Raw genomic sequence first — 18838 nt, 5'->3', positions numbered from 1 at the left:
GGCTATATCCATATGTTTTGTTTTGTTTTTTTTAAAACAACATGAATTAGATCATATAAAACACTTGTCATTTTGAGGGAAATATGAGTTTGTTCTACCAAATGTGCCAATGTTGAAATTTGAGTTGATTAAAGAATACATTTTTGAGCCCCTAAATCCAGTTGAAAATCCAGTTTTGGCACATTTTAGCTATCACATGTATGCTACAAAAGTTACATAGATAATGTCCCCATGGTCAACAAGACTTGTTACAAAAAAGGTCTTTAAATCTTCATGTTTGGAAACTGAAATGCGATTGATCTCAGGTGATCCATCTAGAGCCAACTTGGCCATCTTGTTAATTGACCAGTCACATAGGGGATTATGATGTTATATTAATGAATTGATATTTTCAAATATCATTATTGAATGCATGTAATATAATATGTATATAAAGGAACAACATAGTGTTCTTTCTGCTAAATGTCCATTAAAGTTACATTTAATAAATTTCATAAAAACAGAAATAGCGACATGTCATTAATAAATTGGGTTTCACATCGGCTCCAGATCTTATTTTTGTGTCAAGACAACCAAAATGAGTTTTAATATATAAAGCATAAAATCTGCAACCTCATTGTGGCAAAATTGTTAGTACAATTTCAGTTTGCATGAGAAACTCCGCCTTCAGATCATCAGTACATCAATATAAAATCAACAAACATGACTATAAGTAGCAGTCCTAATTTAACAGTATATTTCCACATTGTAACGGGTGTGTTCATACAAATTTAATCAATTTGATGAGATGATTACTTTTTTCTGAACGCCAGGCCTTGTGCACCATGAAGCTAAAACAATTAAAGTGTTTTTGCACAAGAAAATCTCATATTTGCTGTGTCCGTATAGCAACTTAAACACTGACGTAGCGCATACACAAGCCGATTATTATAAGTCTTCATTTGCATGTTAAAATTCGTATACAAACTTTAGTGTTGCCTTGGGTTTTTTCGTTAAAAATTGCAATTTATGAACAATATTAGATGAGATTTACAACAATACTGTTAATAAGATTAATGAAACTGTAGAACGCTTTGTTTTTAGGCCGACGGCAAAATATTTTTACATATTTATTTAATGCTACTTTAAAGTTGGCAAAATTTTACAACTGTTGGATATTCACTTCTACAAAAGTCAAAACAGACCGTTTCTTACATCACATTGGATAAGTCACAATTATTTATTTGCAATTTTTACAAAGATGTAGCCACATCAAGGTCACAGTTGAAAGTTCAGGCCTTAAAGGCACATAATGCCTCAGAAACAAAACAAAATTCTGGAGCAAGGGCAAACATTAATTTTATAACCTTTGAATAATGGTATGTTGCATGCTTATGACCCTAAAAAAGTAGCGCTGGATGTTAAATAATTTGTCATAATAGTTGCAATATATAAAGAACATAGTATTTTGAATGGAAGTCAAAATTCTAAATCAATACTGTACTAATTGGCAAAAATCAGAAGATGGTTCAGGTAATTGGCCAACATATAACTTAATAGAAATTTTAACAGGAAAATAAAGATTTTGAGAAATAATTAAAGCATTTCTGAGGCATAATTGTCCTTTAAAAGTCATTTTGGATCTCATTTACTATTTAAAGAATGTTCATTAAACTAGGGTCAAATGTATATTAACAATAGAGCAATGTGATACTTAAAAGTCACAAAGAAAGTAAAAACCAGCTTTCAGACTGAGTGGTAAATCACAATGTTGCATAAGAAATTCTAATATTGTTCTTTAACCTATTTCTTTTTTGAAGTGAGCAATATTTTACAAATAATATAAAATACAAAATAGCTTGAACAAATGATTTAAAGACAGAAGTTAACACATCTTAGAAACTACCTCTTGATCTATATGATGTGAAATTGTCACCTAGTAACGGATTATCTCCTTAAATAATTTAATAGGAGATAACCTGTTACTGCACTAAGGTGACGAAATATTAGAGAATGACAAAAAATTATCATACTTAATGGTTTCACAGAATATTTATTTTAAAACAATTGTTACAGGCAGTGGTAATCAGTGTGATCTCACAATACAGAAAGATGGTCAGGAACTACAGGATGGTGAATATGTTATTGGTTTAGGTGGACAAATTAATCAGATATACTGCAAGGCTCTGTGTTCAGGATCAGGTCCCACCCCAGCCCTTAAATGGTACAAGACACCTAGCAAGCGTCCAGTCAGAATGTTTCGTGGAAGGTTTGTCACTTATTAACCAGTTTTATACTTGTCAAAATTTGGTTCAAGCACTGTCCGCAGGCCTTCTGACAGCTCTTGTTTGTTTTACTATCAAGCACTTGTTTTACTATCAAGCACTGTGAATAGTTGAGTCCACAGTCCTACTGAAAGCTCTTGTTTTATTTTCAAGCCCTGAGAATAGTTGTGTCAGCAGTCCTACTGACAGCTCTTGTTTTATTTTCAAGCACTGAGAATAGTTGAGTCAGCAGTCCTACTGACAGCTCTTGTTTTATTTTCAAGCACTGAGAATAGTTGAGTTAGAAGTCCTACTGACAGCTCTTGTTTTATTTTCAAGCACTGAGAATAGTTGAGTCAGCAGTCCTACTGACAGCTCTTGTTTTATTTTCAAGCACTGAGAATAGTTGAGTCAGAAGTCCTACTGACAGCTCTTGTTTTATTTTCAAGCACTGAGAATATTTGAGTCTGCAGTCCTACTGACGGCTCTTGTTTATTTTCAAGCACTGAGAATAGTTGAGTCAGAAGTCCTACTGACAGCTCTTGTTTTATTTTCAAGCACTGAGAATATTTGAGTTTGCAGTCCTACTGACAGCTCTTGTTTTATTTTCAAGCACTGTGAATAGTTAAGTCCGCAGTCCTACTGACAGCTCTTGTTTTATTTTCAAGCACTGAAAATAGTTAAGTCTGCAGTCTTACTAACAGCTCTTGTTTATATTACAGAATGTATCAAGTTAGAACAACATTTGATAGGGTTAATATTCTGACAATCAGGAACATGTTATACTCTGACATTGGAATTTACAAGTGCAAAGGATGGCTGAAAGACCAAGGTTGGGTGGAGAAATCATTTGAGCTCACATATGGTAATAAATATAAATGTTTTTAAAATAATCGTCATGATTACTTAAATATGATGTATTTGCTAGATATATTTGGTGAAGATTATCTGCCTTAAGGGCTGTGAATACCTACTGTAGATGTATGAGTAGTATGTTTACTTCCTAGCTTCAATGATATGGTAATCAGGCATTGACATTTTCTAGTTTTTATACGCCCGTTTGAAAAACGGGACGTATTATGGGAAGGCCCCGGGCGGGTGGTCTGGCGGGCGGCGTCCAATTTGTCCAGAGCATATCTCCTACATGTATGGAGGGATTTTAATGAAACTTCAATCTATACAAGGTCAATATATACAAGGTCAAGGTCACTAAAGATGATGAAATATCCAGATTTTGTCTGGAGCATATCTCCTACACGCATGGAGGGATTTTAATGAAATTTCTTTGAAATGTTTACCATTATGAGAAGCCATGTCACGCACATGAACTAGGTCTCTAGGTCAAAGGTCAAGGTCACACTTAGAGCTCATTGAAAAACGCTTGTCCGGAGCAAAACTTCCACATGCATAGAGGGATTTCAATATAACTTGGCACAAATGTTCACCATTGTGAGGTAGAGTGTCGCGCACAAAATTCAGGTCCCTGCAGCCAAGGTCAAGGTCTCACATAGAGGTCAAAGTTTATATAAAAAAATGAAGATGTGTATAGGGACGATTAAATCATCATTTATTGAGGGATTGTAACACAAATGGTCATTATCATGACTACGGCTGTGACACATGTACTTTAGGTCAATATATGCAAGGTCAAGGTCACTAAAGATGGTGAAATATCCAGATTTTGTCTGGAGCATATCTCCTACATGTATGGCAGAATTTTTATAATACTTTATGGAAATGTTCACCACTATGATATGTATTGCTCCATGCATGATCCAGGTCTCCAGGTCAAAGTCACACTTAGAGATCATTGAAAAACGCTTGTCCAGAGCAAAACTTCTACATTCATAGGGGGATTTCAATATAACTTGGCACAAATGTTCACCATTGTGAGGCTGAGTGTCGCACGCAAAATTCAGATCCCTGCGACCAAAATCAAGGTTACACATAGAGGTCAAAGTTCAGATAAAAATTTGAAGATGTGTATAGGGACCATTTAGTCATGGATTGTAGCACAAATGGTAACTATCATGACTACAGGTGTGACACATTTAATTCAGGTTAATATTTGCAAGGTCAAGGTCACTGGAGATGATTAAATATCTAGATATGTTCCGGAGCATATTTTCTACATGCATGGAGGAATTTTAATGTTACTTTATAGAATTGTTCACCACCATGAGACGTAGTGCCCTGCACATGAACCAAGGCTCTAGGTCAAAGGTGAAGGTCACAGGTAGAGCCATAGAAAACGCTTGTCTGGAGCAAAACTTCTACATGCATAGAGGGAATTCAATATAATTTGGCACAAATGTTCATCATTGTGAGGCTTAGTGCCATGCATAAAATTCAGGTCCCTGCGACCAAGGTCAAGGTCACCCATCCTGTGCATATCTTCCCTACTGATTTGTTTTAATGTTCATTTAACAACACAGTGCCAAGAATAAAAACTTGCTTGCTAGATAACACTTATCCATAATGCCCCCATCTCCATCTAAAGCTTTCGTAAACGGGCGTATTTTGTGACTATGGCACCCTTGTTTCACTTATAGTCATTTTGTGATTTTCAGGAAATAGATATTAACTTTGAGTGCAGTGCACGGTTTGAGTTCAATGCGTAGGAATATAATCACAAAGGCCGATAGGTCAAACATAGCATTTGAACGATAAATTGTGCATTATTATACTAATTTAATGAAATACAAATTAAGATCTATCTTAATTCTTAATTGCTAATTTAAAAGAGAATGGATAAAAATATGTTAAACTACATTGAGCGTAGAAGTCTTTTTCCTGCAAGCATTTGGTTAAATGATGTCATATCTAATGTCATATGACTTGAAAGCATTTGTTTTTTATGTTGTGCATATATATGTAATAATGCACTTGACTGTCCTATCTGTTTAATAGAGGAATAGTGTGAAGTGTGATAGAATTATATTTTGAACACTTATTTAGCGTACAACAATCAACTAATAGATACATTGCAATAATTTGTTGAATTTCCATTGAAATTACGTAAATATAAAAACAATACAGTCGTGAGGCATCCTTTAGGGTAATTAAAAAAGTTAATTTTAGTTTAAATTTGATTTTTTTACAAATTATGTACTCTGTATATTATGTGCATCTTCTTAACTGTATATTTGTTTACTGTAGGATGTAGGGGTTTAGATCATCAGTGTGATACCAGTACATGTCTTAGACATACATATGTATGTAATGGCGATGTAGACTGTCAGGATGGAACAGATGAACAAAACTGTAGTAAGCATTACTCACTTACATACCGTCTTATTTAATTCTCCATCTTTGTATTTTTGTTTTCAATATCTATCTACTTTTGTCCAGGCTATTTTGCTACTACCGTCTGACTGTTAAGCTCAAAAGGGAATACATGGAATTGTAATCCAGGACATGCTGGTTTTTTTTGGTCCCAGAGCAAAGCAAAATGTCTTTGTGACAATGATCTCTGACATTAAGTCTAATGGACATTTGTCTCTAACAGCTGATTCAAAAATCATGCCAGCTTAGTAGTTGGTCATTTTGTTGAAAGGTGAACACACCACAGAGATATAAGCATGGGTTAAAATTGGCATAAAAACAGTCTCTATAACAACTGAATGGAAATCATTCAAACTGTAAGCTTTACTGTCAAGACAGCTTCATTATAAGGAGGAGTAAAACTTTCTGTTGCGGTTACAAATGTTAAATACATTCTAACATATAAATGTTACATACATTCTAACATATAAATATTAAATACATTGTAATGTATAAATGTGACATACATTGTAATGTATAAATGTGACATACATTGTAATTTATAAATGTGACATACATTGTTATTTATAAATGTTACATACATTTCAACATATAAATGTTACATACATTGTAACATATAAATGTTACATACATTGTTACACATTGTAACGTATAAATGTTACATACATTGTTACATATAAATTTTACATGCATTGTAACATATTATATGTTATTTTGGTTTTGGAGTGATATATGTGGATATATTACCTGTTAAGATTTTATATCACCCGAGCCGTTAGGCGAGGGTGATATTTTATCTTGGCAGGTAATATATCCACATATATCACTCCAAAACCAAAATAATAATTTTATTACCCTTCCCCTGCCAAGTTAAGACGATTTTTGTGTCGCCTCTACGGAGTAGTGGCGACATATAGGGATCACTTCTCCGTTGTCTGTCTGTCCGTCTGTCCGTCACAAAACTTGTCCGGACTACTCCTCATAAACTACTGGTGCAATTTCATCCAAACTTTACAGGAATGATCAGTACCAAGTCTAGTTGTGCATATTGTCAGCATTTTCCGGTTCAATGATTTTTGTCAGAGTTATGGCCCTTTAATAATTCTTAATTTTAAAGTTTGTCCGGACTACTTCTCTTATACCACTAATGCAATTTCAATGAAACTTTACAGGATTGATCTGTAGCTCGAGTCCTTGCGCAAATTGCACCGGTTTTCCGGTTGAATGATTTTTGGCCGAGTTATGGCCCTTTGATAAAAAGGTGTTTTATTCTGTGTGTTGCCAGATACACAAAAGCTTGTCCGGACTACTCCTCATAAACTTCTGGTGCAATTTCATCCAAACTTTACAGGAATGATCAGTACCAAGTCTACTTGTGCATATTGTCAGCATTTTCCGGTTCAATGATTTTTGTCAGAGTTATGGCCCTTTAATGATTTTTAATTTTAAAGTTTGTCCGGACTACTTCTCTTATACCACTAATGCAATTTCAATGAAACTTTACAGGATTGATCTGTAGCTCGAGTCCTTGGGCATATTGCACGGGTTTTCCGGTTGAATGATTTTTGGCCGAGTTATGGCCCTTTAATAAAAAGGTGTTTTTTTCTGTGTGTTGCAAGATACGCAAAAGCTTGTCCGGACTACCCCTCATTAACTACTGGTGCAATTTTATCCAAACTTTACAGGAATGATCAGTACCAAGTCTAGTTGTGCACTGTCTGTCTATCTGTCTGTCTGTCACAAAATTTTTCCCAACATGAAATTGGCCATCATGAGGCGACACATGTGATTACTGATCGCTCTTGTTTAAAAAATCATTGCTGTTTCAAATGAAACTGAAGATTCCCTTTAGGGTACCTCTTCGTCACAACATGACGTCACATAAATACATGACATATTTTTCCCGTACCTCACGAATGTAAACAAGAGAAAAGGAGTAGTCTATTGAACGCACTTTTTTGTAATTAATATCAAGCTTTCACAAGGTCATATTTGTTTTCGATACTGATGGTAATATGAATCATTACTCTACTTTGGTAAATATTTATCATTTGACAGTTAAAAAGTGCTTTTAAATCGAACCGTACGCACATCACCTCAGTGCATGTTGTTTACAACGTTGGGTACCCAACGGGGAAATTTAGTGTGTATATTACCCGTCTGGCTCGGTTATATCAATTTCTTTCGGGTGATCAATATCCAATCAAAAAGGCGGAAAAAATCTGGAAGGGTAATAAAAATGTTACATATGTTGTAACAATACATTGTAATTTATAACATTGTATAAATGTGTGTATAAATGTTACTTAGATTTGTTACATATATATATGTTATAATATAAATATTATATCTTGGTAGCTTAGAAGAAAATCCTTTTGATTTTTATGCCACCGCAGCATCTGCGATGCGGTGGCATATAGCTATTCACCTGTGTGTGTTGGTGCGTTTGTGTGTGTGTTCTATAGATTATATAGTGAACTTGTGAAAAACCACTGGTCCAATTTCAACCAAACTAGGCAGGATCAATCCTTGGGTGAAGGGCTTCCAAAGTTGTTCAAAGAAATTTATTCCATGCAGAAATCTGGTTGCCATGGCAACCAAAAGGAATTATAAGAATAAATTTAAAAAGTCTTCTTGTAAAGACCCAAAAGGCCTAGCGCTTAGATATTTTGCATAAGGCATTTTCTGGTAGACCCTTACCAAGATTGTTCAAATTATAGCCCTGGGGTCAAAATCCGCCCCGCCCCGGGGGTCATTGTTTTCACTATATGTACATATAGTAAAAAATTAAAATACCTTCTTGAAAAGACCCAAAAGGCCTAGAGCTTAGATATTTTGCCTAAGGCATTGTCTGGTAGACCCTTACCAAGATTGTTCAAATTATAGCCCTGGGGTCAAAATCGGCCCGCCCCAGGGGTCATTGTATTTCACTATATGTACATATAGTAAAAAATTAAAAAACTTCTTGTTAGGACCCAAAAGGCCTAGAGCTTAGATATATTGCATAAGGCATTGCCTGGTAGACCCTTACCAAGATTACCAAGTATATAGTAAAAACTTATAGTAAAAAAATTCTTCTAGCAATTGACAAATGCTAGAGGTTATATATTTTGCATTAAACATTGTGTAGTGAACCTATAGCAAGATTGTTCAAATTATAGCCCTGGGATCAAAATTGCCCTCTCCCCGGGGGTCATTGAGCTTCAATATATACATATAGTAAAAAATCAAAAAAACCTTATTGTCTGAAGGTACAAGGCTTAGAGCTTTAATATTTGTTAAATGATATCATAGGTACTCTACCAAAGTTGTTCAAATTTTGCCTCAAGTGTCAAAATTTGCCCCGCCCTGGGGGTGATAGGTTTTCCTTATAATTATGTATATAGTATAAACTTAAAAAAATCATCTTCTCTAAATTTACAAAGGCTAGAGTTAAGATATTTTGCATGAAACATTGTGTAGTGAACCTCTAGCAAGATTGTACAAATTATAGCCCTGGGGTCAAAATTGGCCCCACCCCCTGTGGTCATTGATTTTCACTATGTACATATAGTAAAAAATTAAAAAACCTTCTTGTCAGTAAGTACAAGGCTTAGAGCTCTGATATTTGGTATATAATATCATCTATGGGTCCTCTACTAAAGTTGTTTTCATTATGCCCCTAGTATTAAAATTGCCCTGCCCCAGAGGCGATAGTTTTCCCACATGGAAGATTGGGAAACCAAATGTGTAGCCTCGATAAATTAAGCCTTTACTTACTTACTTACTTACTTATATGTATAAAGTAAAACCTTGAAAAATCTTCTTTTCTGATTTGACAAAGGCTAGAGGTTCAATATATGAAATGCGATGTGAACCTATACCAAGATTGTTCAAATTATAGCCCTGGGGTCAAAATTGGTTCTGCCCCGGGGGTCATTGATTTTCATTATGTACATATAGTAAAAAATAGAAAATATTTTTGTCTGAAGGTACTAGACATAGAACTTTAATGTTTGCTATATAATATCATTTATAGGTCCTCAACCAAAGTTGTTCGGGGGCAGTGATTCTCATTATGTATACATATTAAAAACAGAAAATAAAACAAATGTTTTCTGAATGGGAGAAAGCTACAGCTTAGAAATTTGACTTGAAATGTTGTTTGGTGGACTTTTATCAAGATTGTTTTAAATTAAACCCTTGGGTCAAAATTTTGCCTTGCCCAAGGGGACAGTGACCTACTTTCTTGTCCTTTGATGAACAGCAATGTAATTTTGACCATGTGCACAGTTTTAGTTGTAAAATTGAACTTTGATATCAGGTGACCTAGATTTTGATGATGTGACTTACTTTCTTGTCCTTTGATGTACAGCTATGAAATTTGAACCATGTGCACAGATTAAGATGTAAAGTGAACTTTGATATCAGCTGGCCTAGATTTTGACAAAGTGTCTTACTGTGTTGTCCTTTGATGTAGTCATGAAATTTAGGCTGTGTGAAATATGACCTTTACCACCAAATTCACCAGACTCAATTGCATTGATATATTCCTACTCTGATCTTTTATTGGATTAACAATAGATTTAACCACTAATCTGATAATAAGAATTAGATAGGTCAGGGATCTATGCATTATGACAATCTTCAATTGTATAGAAACAAAAAAATCTGTTCCTACACTACTATTTAGTATTGTATTAATGCGGTGGCATAGCATTTTTCTCAAATGCAATCTTGTTTTTCATATGTGAACTCAATCAATGAAATGTGTTATGTTTTTAGGAAGTTTTTTATCTTAAATTTCTGTTTTTGATATTTATGTGTTATAACAACAGGAGAATGTAAGGCGAACCAGTATCATTGTCATAATGGTGACTGTATTGATGGAAGCTATGTCTGTGACGGATATAACGATTGTATTGATGCCACAGATGAACTTAACTGTGGTAATGTATAATATATATGTATGACATATCTCTATACCTGGTCTGTCTAAAGCAATCTTATATCATTGTTTATATACATTGGTTTATTTTATTCATTTTTAGCTCGACTATACGAAGTATATGGAGAGTTTCCAACTCACCCAGGCGTCCATGTCCTGATTTCAGATCAAAATTTTTGTGCAGTAAAATATTTTTACTAAAACTTTTTTGTTTCTTAAGTTATCAACTTCAAATATATGTTACTTATTATCAACAATATCTTATGTGACAAAAATTATAACACTAGAAGCAATATTTAGATTTATCTCCCCTTTAACTTACAACTTTCTTCAAAGAATATTATTTTTTACTTTTACTTCTTTATTTTTAAAGGGATCAACTTCAAAATATATGTTCCTTATCATCAACCACATCATATGTGACAAGGTTATTACCTCAAGCACCAGTATTTCCAGAATGATCTCCCCATAAACTTAGTTTTTGTTAAAAAATGTTATTTTGAACTATTATTTCTTATGTCTTAAGGTATCTACTTCAAACTTCAAATATAATATGTTCCTTATCACGTACATGATGTGTGACAAGATTCGTAACTCGAGCAAAAAATATTTTCAGAAATATCCTACCTTAAACTTTGAATTTATGTTATAAAATGTTATTGTTTACTATAACTTCTTCATTTCTTAAGGTATCTATTTCAAACTTCAAATATTTGTTACTTATTTATCACCCACATCATGTGTAACAAGATTCATAACTCTAGCATGAATATTTCTAGAATTATTCCCTCATAATTTTTTTTTAATTGCTATTTCTTTTCTTTTTTCAAAGGATTTACTTTAAACTTTAAATTTACACTTCATATCAATTCCCTTATACAACCATGTAATATAAAAAAATAGTAGGCAAGGTTCATAACTCTAGCATCTTTAAATAATTATATGGCACGGTTCATAACTCTAGCATCAATATTTTTCAAACTATCTTCCTGTTAAACTTAGAATTGTCTTTATTTTTTCTGTAACTTCTTTTTTACTTTAGGAACTTCAAAGACATGTTTGTTATCAAAACCTTTGTCATATGTGATAAAAAATGTTTACTCTAGCTCCTGTTTGTCCAGAATTATTTCCATTTAATTTTTTAATTTATTTGAAAATTGTTATATTTTTATTATAAATGGTATCTAGTCTAGAAATAAGATAATTGCTTTTTGTCATTACTCACATCATGCATGACAAAGTACATAACTCTAGCATCTTTATTACAAGAATTATTTCCTCTTTGAACTTATAATTTTACTTTAAAAACTTTATACGTATATACTCTTTGCTCTTATCATTTTTTGTCACTGAAGGGATTGACTTCAGATTTCAAATAAGAGTATAGGAATGTCTGTTTAAATTTCATTGACACTGTGCAAAAATATTGAACATTTGAGTGCTTTCTTGATGCTGATACATAAATATAATTATATCATAATAGATTTTTTTCTTCATAGTTGTTTCTTCCTTTGCTGCATCCAGTTTTTAATTAGTCAAGCGTTGCTGTTTCCTCTGACAACTTTTTTAATTTTTTAACTGTTATATTTATGACAGATTGCAACTGCTATACTATATACAGGCTGTCATTCATCGCATCCTATGTAACTATATTATGTACAGATTGTTGTCCTGACATCCCATGTAGCCATGTTATTTATATAACTAGCTGATGTCCCAACATCTCATGTGACTATGATATTATATCCAAACTGTTTTCCTGACAACCCATGCCAATATATTACAAACAGGCTGTTGTCTTGAAATCCCATGTGACTAATAATACAGGCTGTGTCCTGAAATCCCATGTGACTGTCATATTATATACAGGATGTTGTCCTGAAATCCCATGTGACTATAATAATACAGGATGTTGTCCTGAAATCCCATGTGACTTATATTATATACAGGATGTTGTCCTGAAATCCCATGTGACCGTATTATATACAGGCTGTTGTCCTGACATCACATGTGACTATATTGTATACAGGCTGTTGTCCTGACATCACATGTGACTATATTGTATACAGACTGTTGTCCTGACATCACATGTGACTATATTGTATACAGGCTGTTGTCCTGACATCCCATGTGACTATATGGTATACAGGCTGTTGTCCTGACATCCCATGTGACTAGTATATGATACACAGACTGTTGTTTTCCTGAAATTATATTATATCATATACAGGTTGTCGTCCTGACATTGAATGTAAGCATGGTGGCTGTGTTTCAAAGGAGAAAGTGTGTGATGGTCATAGAGACTGCACTTTTGGTGAAGATGAAAATAATTGTAGTAAGTGATTTCTTCATTCCTAACTATTAACATCATAATGTGTAACAACAAATACACTTGTTTGTAAATTTTGATACATGTATCAACAGAGATGTTTTTTGGTGATTCATTAATATACATATTTCATTCTAGTTATCTTTCATATATTTCAAGTTAGTGCATTTAGAATGTATTGATGTTGATGTTTATATTTTGGCAGACAAAGGAAAGGAAACAGTTTTTTGTGCCCCCGCTATAGGGGGGGCATTTAGATTTACCCTTGTCTGTCCGTCCATTCGTCCGTTCATCCGTCCGTCCGTTCTATATTTGTGTCACACATAGCTCAAAAGTAATTGACCTAGAGTCATGAAACCTGAAACTTGTGTCACACGTAACTCAAAAAATATTTGACGTACAGTCATGAAACCTTACAGGAATGTTGATCAGCATGTGTAGTTGTGCACCTGGGTATTTTTGTGTGGATATATTAGTATTTTTAGAGTTATTGCCCATGAATTATTAAAAATTTCCAATTTACAACTTGTGTGGCACGTAACTCCAAAAATATTTGACCTAGAGTCAAGAAACCTTACAGGAATGTTGATCAGCATGTGTAGTTGTGCACCTGGGTATTTTCGTGTGGATATTTTCATAATATTTAGAGTTATTGCCCTTGACTTAGTAAAAACTTGCAATTTTCAAATTGTGTCGCAGGTAACTAACAAAATATTTGACCTAGAGTCATGAAACCTTACAGGAATGTTGATCAGCATGTGTATATGCGCACCTGGGTATTTTCGTGTGGATATTTTTAGTATTTTTAGAGTTATTGCCCTTGACTTAGTAAAAATTTCCAATATCAACTTTTGTTGCACGTAACTCAAAAAGTATTTGACCTGTAAGCCTGAAAGTTTACAAGAAGTGTATGTATGCACCTTGGGGTTTTCTTGTGGATTTATTCAGTATCTTTTACTTAATAAAAGAATTTTAGTTTTCAACTTGGGCACATGTAGCCAAAAAAAATTTGACCTAAAGACATAAGATTGACAAATCAGTGGATTGTGGGGGCACCCGTGTCCTATGGACACATTTCTAGTTATTACTGTTAGCTGTATTAGCATTATTACTTTAACTGTGTTAGCTATTTAACAAAAGGATGCCATATCTAAGTGTTACATATGACAATTTTTTTAAAGACCGTCACTTGTAGGCAAGAGAAAATACCTCTTGCACAGTTTAAGAAAAAAACAACATTTTGTAAAGGCTTCCATACCTCTTTCTTACTCGTGGGTGTACTATAGGAACGACCCTGGAGGTCTGGCTGGCAGCGTCCACTTTTTTCCAAAGCATATCTCCTACACTCATGGAGAGATTTTGATGAAACTTCATAGAAAATGTTCACCACTATGAGAAGCCGTGTCCCAGGCATGAACCAGGTCTCTAGGTCAAAAGTCATACTAGAGGTCATTGAAAAACGCTTGTTGGAGCAAAACTTTTACATGCATAGAAGGATTTCAATATTACTTTGCACAAAGGTTCACCATTGTGATGCAAAGTGTTAGAGGCAAAATTCAGGTCTCTGTGGCTAAGATGAAGGTCCCACATAGGCGTTAGAGTTCAAATAGGAATATGAAAATATGTCTAGGGACCATTTAGTCATCATTTATTGAGGATTGTAACACAAATAATCATTATCACTACAACATTTGTGACACTTGTAATTTAGGTCAATATATGCAAGGTCACTGAAGATTATGAAATACATGTATCCAGATTTTGCCCATAGCATGTCTCCTACATGCATGGATGTATTTTTATGAAACTTCATAGAAATGTTCCGCACTATGAGAAGCTGTGTCATGTCCATTAACCAGGTCTCGAGGTCTAGGTCACACTTACAGGTTATTTAAAAAGACTTGTGGTTTACATTCATAGAGGTTTTTAAATTTAACTTGGTACAAATGTTCACCATTGAGATGCAGAGTGTCAGGGGTAAAATTCAGGTTGCTGCGGCTAAGGTCAAGGTCACACATAGGGGTCAAAATTTAAATAAAAATATGAAAATGTGTATAGGGACCATTTATTGAGGGGTTGTAACACAAATGGTCATTACCATGATTACCACCATGGCGTAGTATTTTAGGTCAATTTATGCAAGGTCAAGGTCACTAAAGATGATAAAATATCTAGATTTTGTCTGGAACCTATCTTATACAAGCCTGGAAGTATTTCAATGAAACTTTATAGAAATGTTCACTTCTATGAGAAGCAATAGAGCTCCCATTAACCAGGTCTGTTGGTTAAAGATCAAGGTCACACATAGAGGTCATTGAAAAGCGCTTGTCTTGAGAAAAATTTCTACAGTCATAGAGGGATTCCAATTTTACTTGGAACAAATATTCATGCAGAGTGCCAGGCACAAATTCAGTTCCATTGGGCTAAGGTCAAGGTCACACATAGAGCTCAAAGTTCAAATGAAATTGTTTATGGGGAACATTTATCATTATTTATTCAGGAATTGTAACACAAATGGTCACTATCTTGACTGCTGCCATGGCACTAGTACTTTAGGTCAATTTATGCAAGGTCAAGGTCACTAAAGATGATAAAATATCTGGATTTTGCCTGGAGCATATCTCCTACATGCATGGAAGAATGATACTCTATAGAAATGTTCACCACCATTAAATATATTGCTTCATACATGAGATCCAGTTGAAAGGTTAAGGTCACACTTGCAGCTAATTGCTGTGCATATCTATAATGCCAACATATCCATCAAAAGCTTTTATTACGGGCGTATTTTGCTACAATGTTGCCCTTGTTTAATTGAAACCTTTAAATTATTATTATCTTATTCTTAACAATTAATCTGACAGTGGTATATTACCAGATAAGAAAACATGCATTATGCCAATATGCTTGATCAAAAAATGGCTGACAACACTTTGATCTTATGAGTTATACATGTATTTCAGCGTACTGTATGGACGGAGAATATCATTGTGGTGGCAAGATGTGTATTCCATCAGAGCGTGTTTGTGATGCTATAGAAGATTGTCAAGATAAATCAGATGAGGCTAATTGTAAGAAATTGTCTTTAACTTACTGGTGTTTCATTTTCCTGTCTAATTTGTTTTTAATTAGAAATACATAGAAATAAATCTGTTGTCCTTCAGAAACTGTTGAAATACATTTTCACTTGACAATTAAACCTGTAATTTTTAAGACTTCAAAGACTTAAAATTGTTTTGTTTTAATTGTTACATTTAACCTTATTTTTTGTGAAAGCCACAGGTCACAGACAGGGGAGTAGCTTGGTCTAGATCTATGTGTAATTTGAATTCTAGGGGAAACAAATCTACAGGTTCTCAAGAAACCAATTGTTCTGTGTTGTCAGAGGCATAGATTTAGAACAATAAATTTATTTAGGGGCCTATCAAAAATTGTAGGTAGAAAAAACTTTATTTTTTATTTTTTCACTTTCTTGAAGAAAAGTGAAGGCCCCTGCCTATAGGAAGCAATCCAACTGACATGTATGAGAATTGTCTGTCTGTATGTAGACATAGTTCTCAAAAGGACAATAGCTTAGTTGTTTGGTATACATGTAGGAGTTAAGTTAGTTAGTTATCATTTTTCTGGATGTGTTTCTGCAGTTCTATATAAGGTTGTCTTGATGGGAATGAATATATATATCTTTTGTTTTAAGGTGGTATACAAGTGAATATAAAAAATTCAGTACAGGAAGTATTTGAGGGTGAAACTGTGAGGTTTTTATGTGAAGCTACCGTCAAGCTGGACCATGTACGTAATTTTTGTTACTGTATGTATTTGATTGCATATTAAAATCAAATGAGTACTTTCTTAGACTGATTTCAACACATTTAAGCGCACCTGAGCACAAATTACTCAGAGGTGAGATATTCCTGTCATATGGGGTCTGTTGTACAACATTTGTGGCATCAACATTTTGAAATTGTTTATAACAATATCTCCTCATATACCAATAGGCCATTATTGTTCAAACTAAGCAGAAATGTTCCTGACATAAAGCTCTTAAAAGCTCTTGTCAAAGTTTGCCCAGTCCTGGAGTGTCATAGATTTTCCATAGATTAGCCCTGTTCTGGTGATTATGTTTTTCCTCATATGTTTATCGGCTTTGACTTTGGCAGATACAGTAAACTTCGCTTATAACGAACTCATTGGGACATTCAAAATCTGTTCCTTATATCCGGAGTTCCTTGTAAGCATATAGCGAATTAGTTCCTTGTATCAGAAGTTTTTATAGCGAACAGTTTTACATATAACGAACCAATTGTTTACCATCATCCTCCATTTTGAAGATAATTTGATTATGAGAAATAACTTTTGGGTTCATCATTGTTGTCTCCCTTATATTGATTCAATAAAGAAAAAAAGGAATAATTGCAATGTTGTTTCTCTTTATATAATTTTGATGTATAAATATATCTATAAGATAATTATATGATATGTACCATATATGCAATATTGTTATTTATTAACAATACAGTATCATGCACAAAAATAATCACTTTGCTTTGAAGAAGTCGCTAAATTTAGTTTGGGAATGTTTACAACTCTTCAAGTTTAATTAAATATCCAATAAACTTAAAAAAACTGCTTCTTTAACATGTGCATTAGACTCGAAATATGACCTAATCTTGTGCAAACAATCAATAGCTTCATTCTTTGACACAACCGGCAGATCATCTAAATAGATCTCGTCTTCGGATGATTGACTGTCATCGTCATTATTTGTTCCTAATATATCCGCTACATTCGGCCAAGTTTTAATCTGTGCCGATGAAAACGAAAGTAGAAAATGCGTGACCTGTTCACGGATAGCCGATATTTTGGAGTTCGTTATAAAAGTGTAATTTTCAGTACTTTTTATGGCATTGGGACTAAAAAATGAGTTCCTTATAAGCGATAATTCCTTATAACCGTGTTCGCTGTAACCGTAATTTTTTACATGAAATAAAGAAGGGCAAAATTCGGGCCAAAAAATTTTGTTCCTTATAACCGGAAGTTCGCTATAACCGTGTTCGCTATATGTGAAGTTTACTGTATTTGGCAATGGACCTTGTTGGTTAAACTTATGAAACATTAACTAGTGGGCCAAGTTCTTAAAACAACCCTTTAGTCAAAATTGGCCAGATCCCGGGAGTTGACTTTCCTAAGCAACCAGTGACCATTGCAGTCATTGACTTTCAATAACAAACTTTGACTTCTATTGCGACCATTTTACTTTCCAAGGCAACCATTGGCTTTCCTTTGCAACCAGCAGATTCATAGCCACCAGTAACTTCCCTTAGCAACCAATGACTTCCATAGCAACAAATTGTCATTCCAAAGCAACTAGTGACTAACAAAGGAACACTTGACTTTCCATAGCAACCATTGACTACTATAGCAATCAATGACTTTCTATAGAAACCAGTAACTTGCTGTATTAACCATTAACTTCCCATAGCAACCAGCAATTTCAAAATCAACTATTGACTCTTCATATTAATCAGTGATTTTCCATTAACCTTCTTTCATAACTTGTGTCTTCCACAATAATTGAATTTAATATTCAATAAAGTCAATAGTAATGATTGAACATTCTTAGTGACCAGTGACTTCCATAGCATCAATTGTCTTTCCACAGCAACAATTGATTTTCCAAAGCAACCAGTAACATTCATATTAACTACTGATTTTCATCAGTTCTCTCTCACGGTTTTGTGCTTCAAATGAACATTTTAGGGGCATGATCTGTGATATGATCAGGTCTGTACTTCAAATCAAAATCTGCTTTTTTATGTCTTAATGGACCCTCATGAAGCATAGACTACATCCACACATACATATAGGGTGTGCAATAACTGTTTTATAATGTGAACTATTTCATATGAAAATATCAGTTTTAGATTTAAGACCTTAAATCTGCCTTTTTTCATTCATATTAAACAATTTTATTTGTTCCTCATCATTTAGAGCGTTTATAATTAGGTGAGCAATATATATAAGGACCATCATGGCCATCTTTTGTTTGTGAATTGA

The 18838-nt window shown here is 33.9% G+C and overlaps 1 protein-coding gene across 1 annotated transcript in view; it reads left to right on the top strand.

The window, feature by feature from the left end:
- The window catches only part of LOC132753850 (low-density lipoprotein receptor-related protein 2-like), a gene marked incomplete at its 3' end in the record, with an annotated part of 36583 nt that overhangs the window by 2070 nt on the left and 15675 nt on the right, over positions 1–18838 (top strand). Inside the window, 7 exon segments of the mRNA XM_060744388.1 lie at positions 2056–2248; positions 2966–3108; positions 5403–5510; positions 10346–10456; positions 12686–12790; positions 15748–15855; positions 16479–16573. Coding sequence (XP_060600371.1) covers positions 2056–2248; positions 2966–3108; positions 5403–5510; positions 10346–10456; positions 12686–12790; positions 15748–15855; positions 16479–16573 — 863 coding nt within the window.

The sequence above is a fragment of the Ruditapes philippinarum genome, unplaced genomic scaffold (genome assembly GCF_026571515.1).
Source record: "Ruditapes philippinarum isolate M1 unplaced genomic scaffold, ASM2657151v2 ctg8701_1_1_1_1, whole genome shotgun sequence".
Taxonomy (NCBI): domain Eukaryota; kingdom Metazoa; phylum Mollusca; class Bivalvia; order Venerida; family Veneridae; genus Ruditapes; species Ruditapes philippinarum.
Note: the sequence above shows the minus strand (reverse complement) of the source record. Positions and strands in the feature narration are given on the sequence as shown.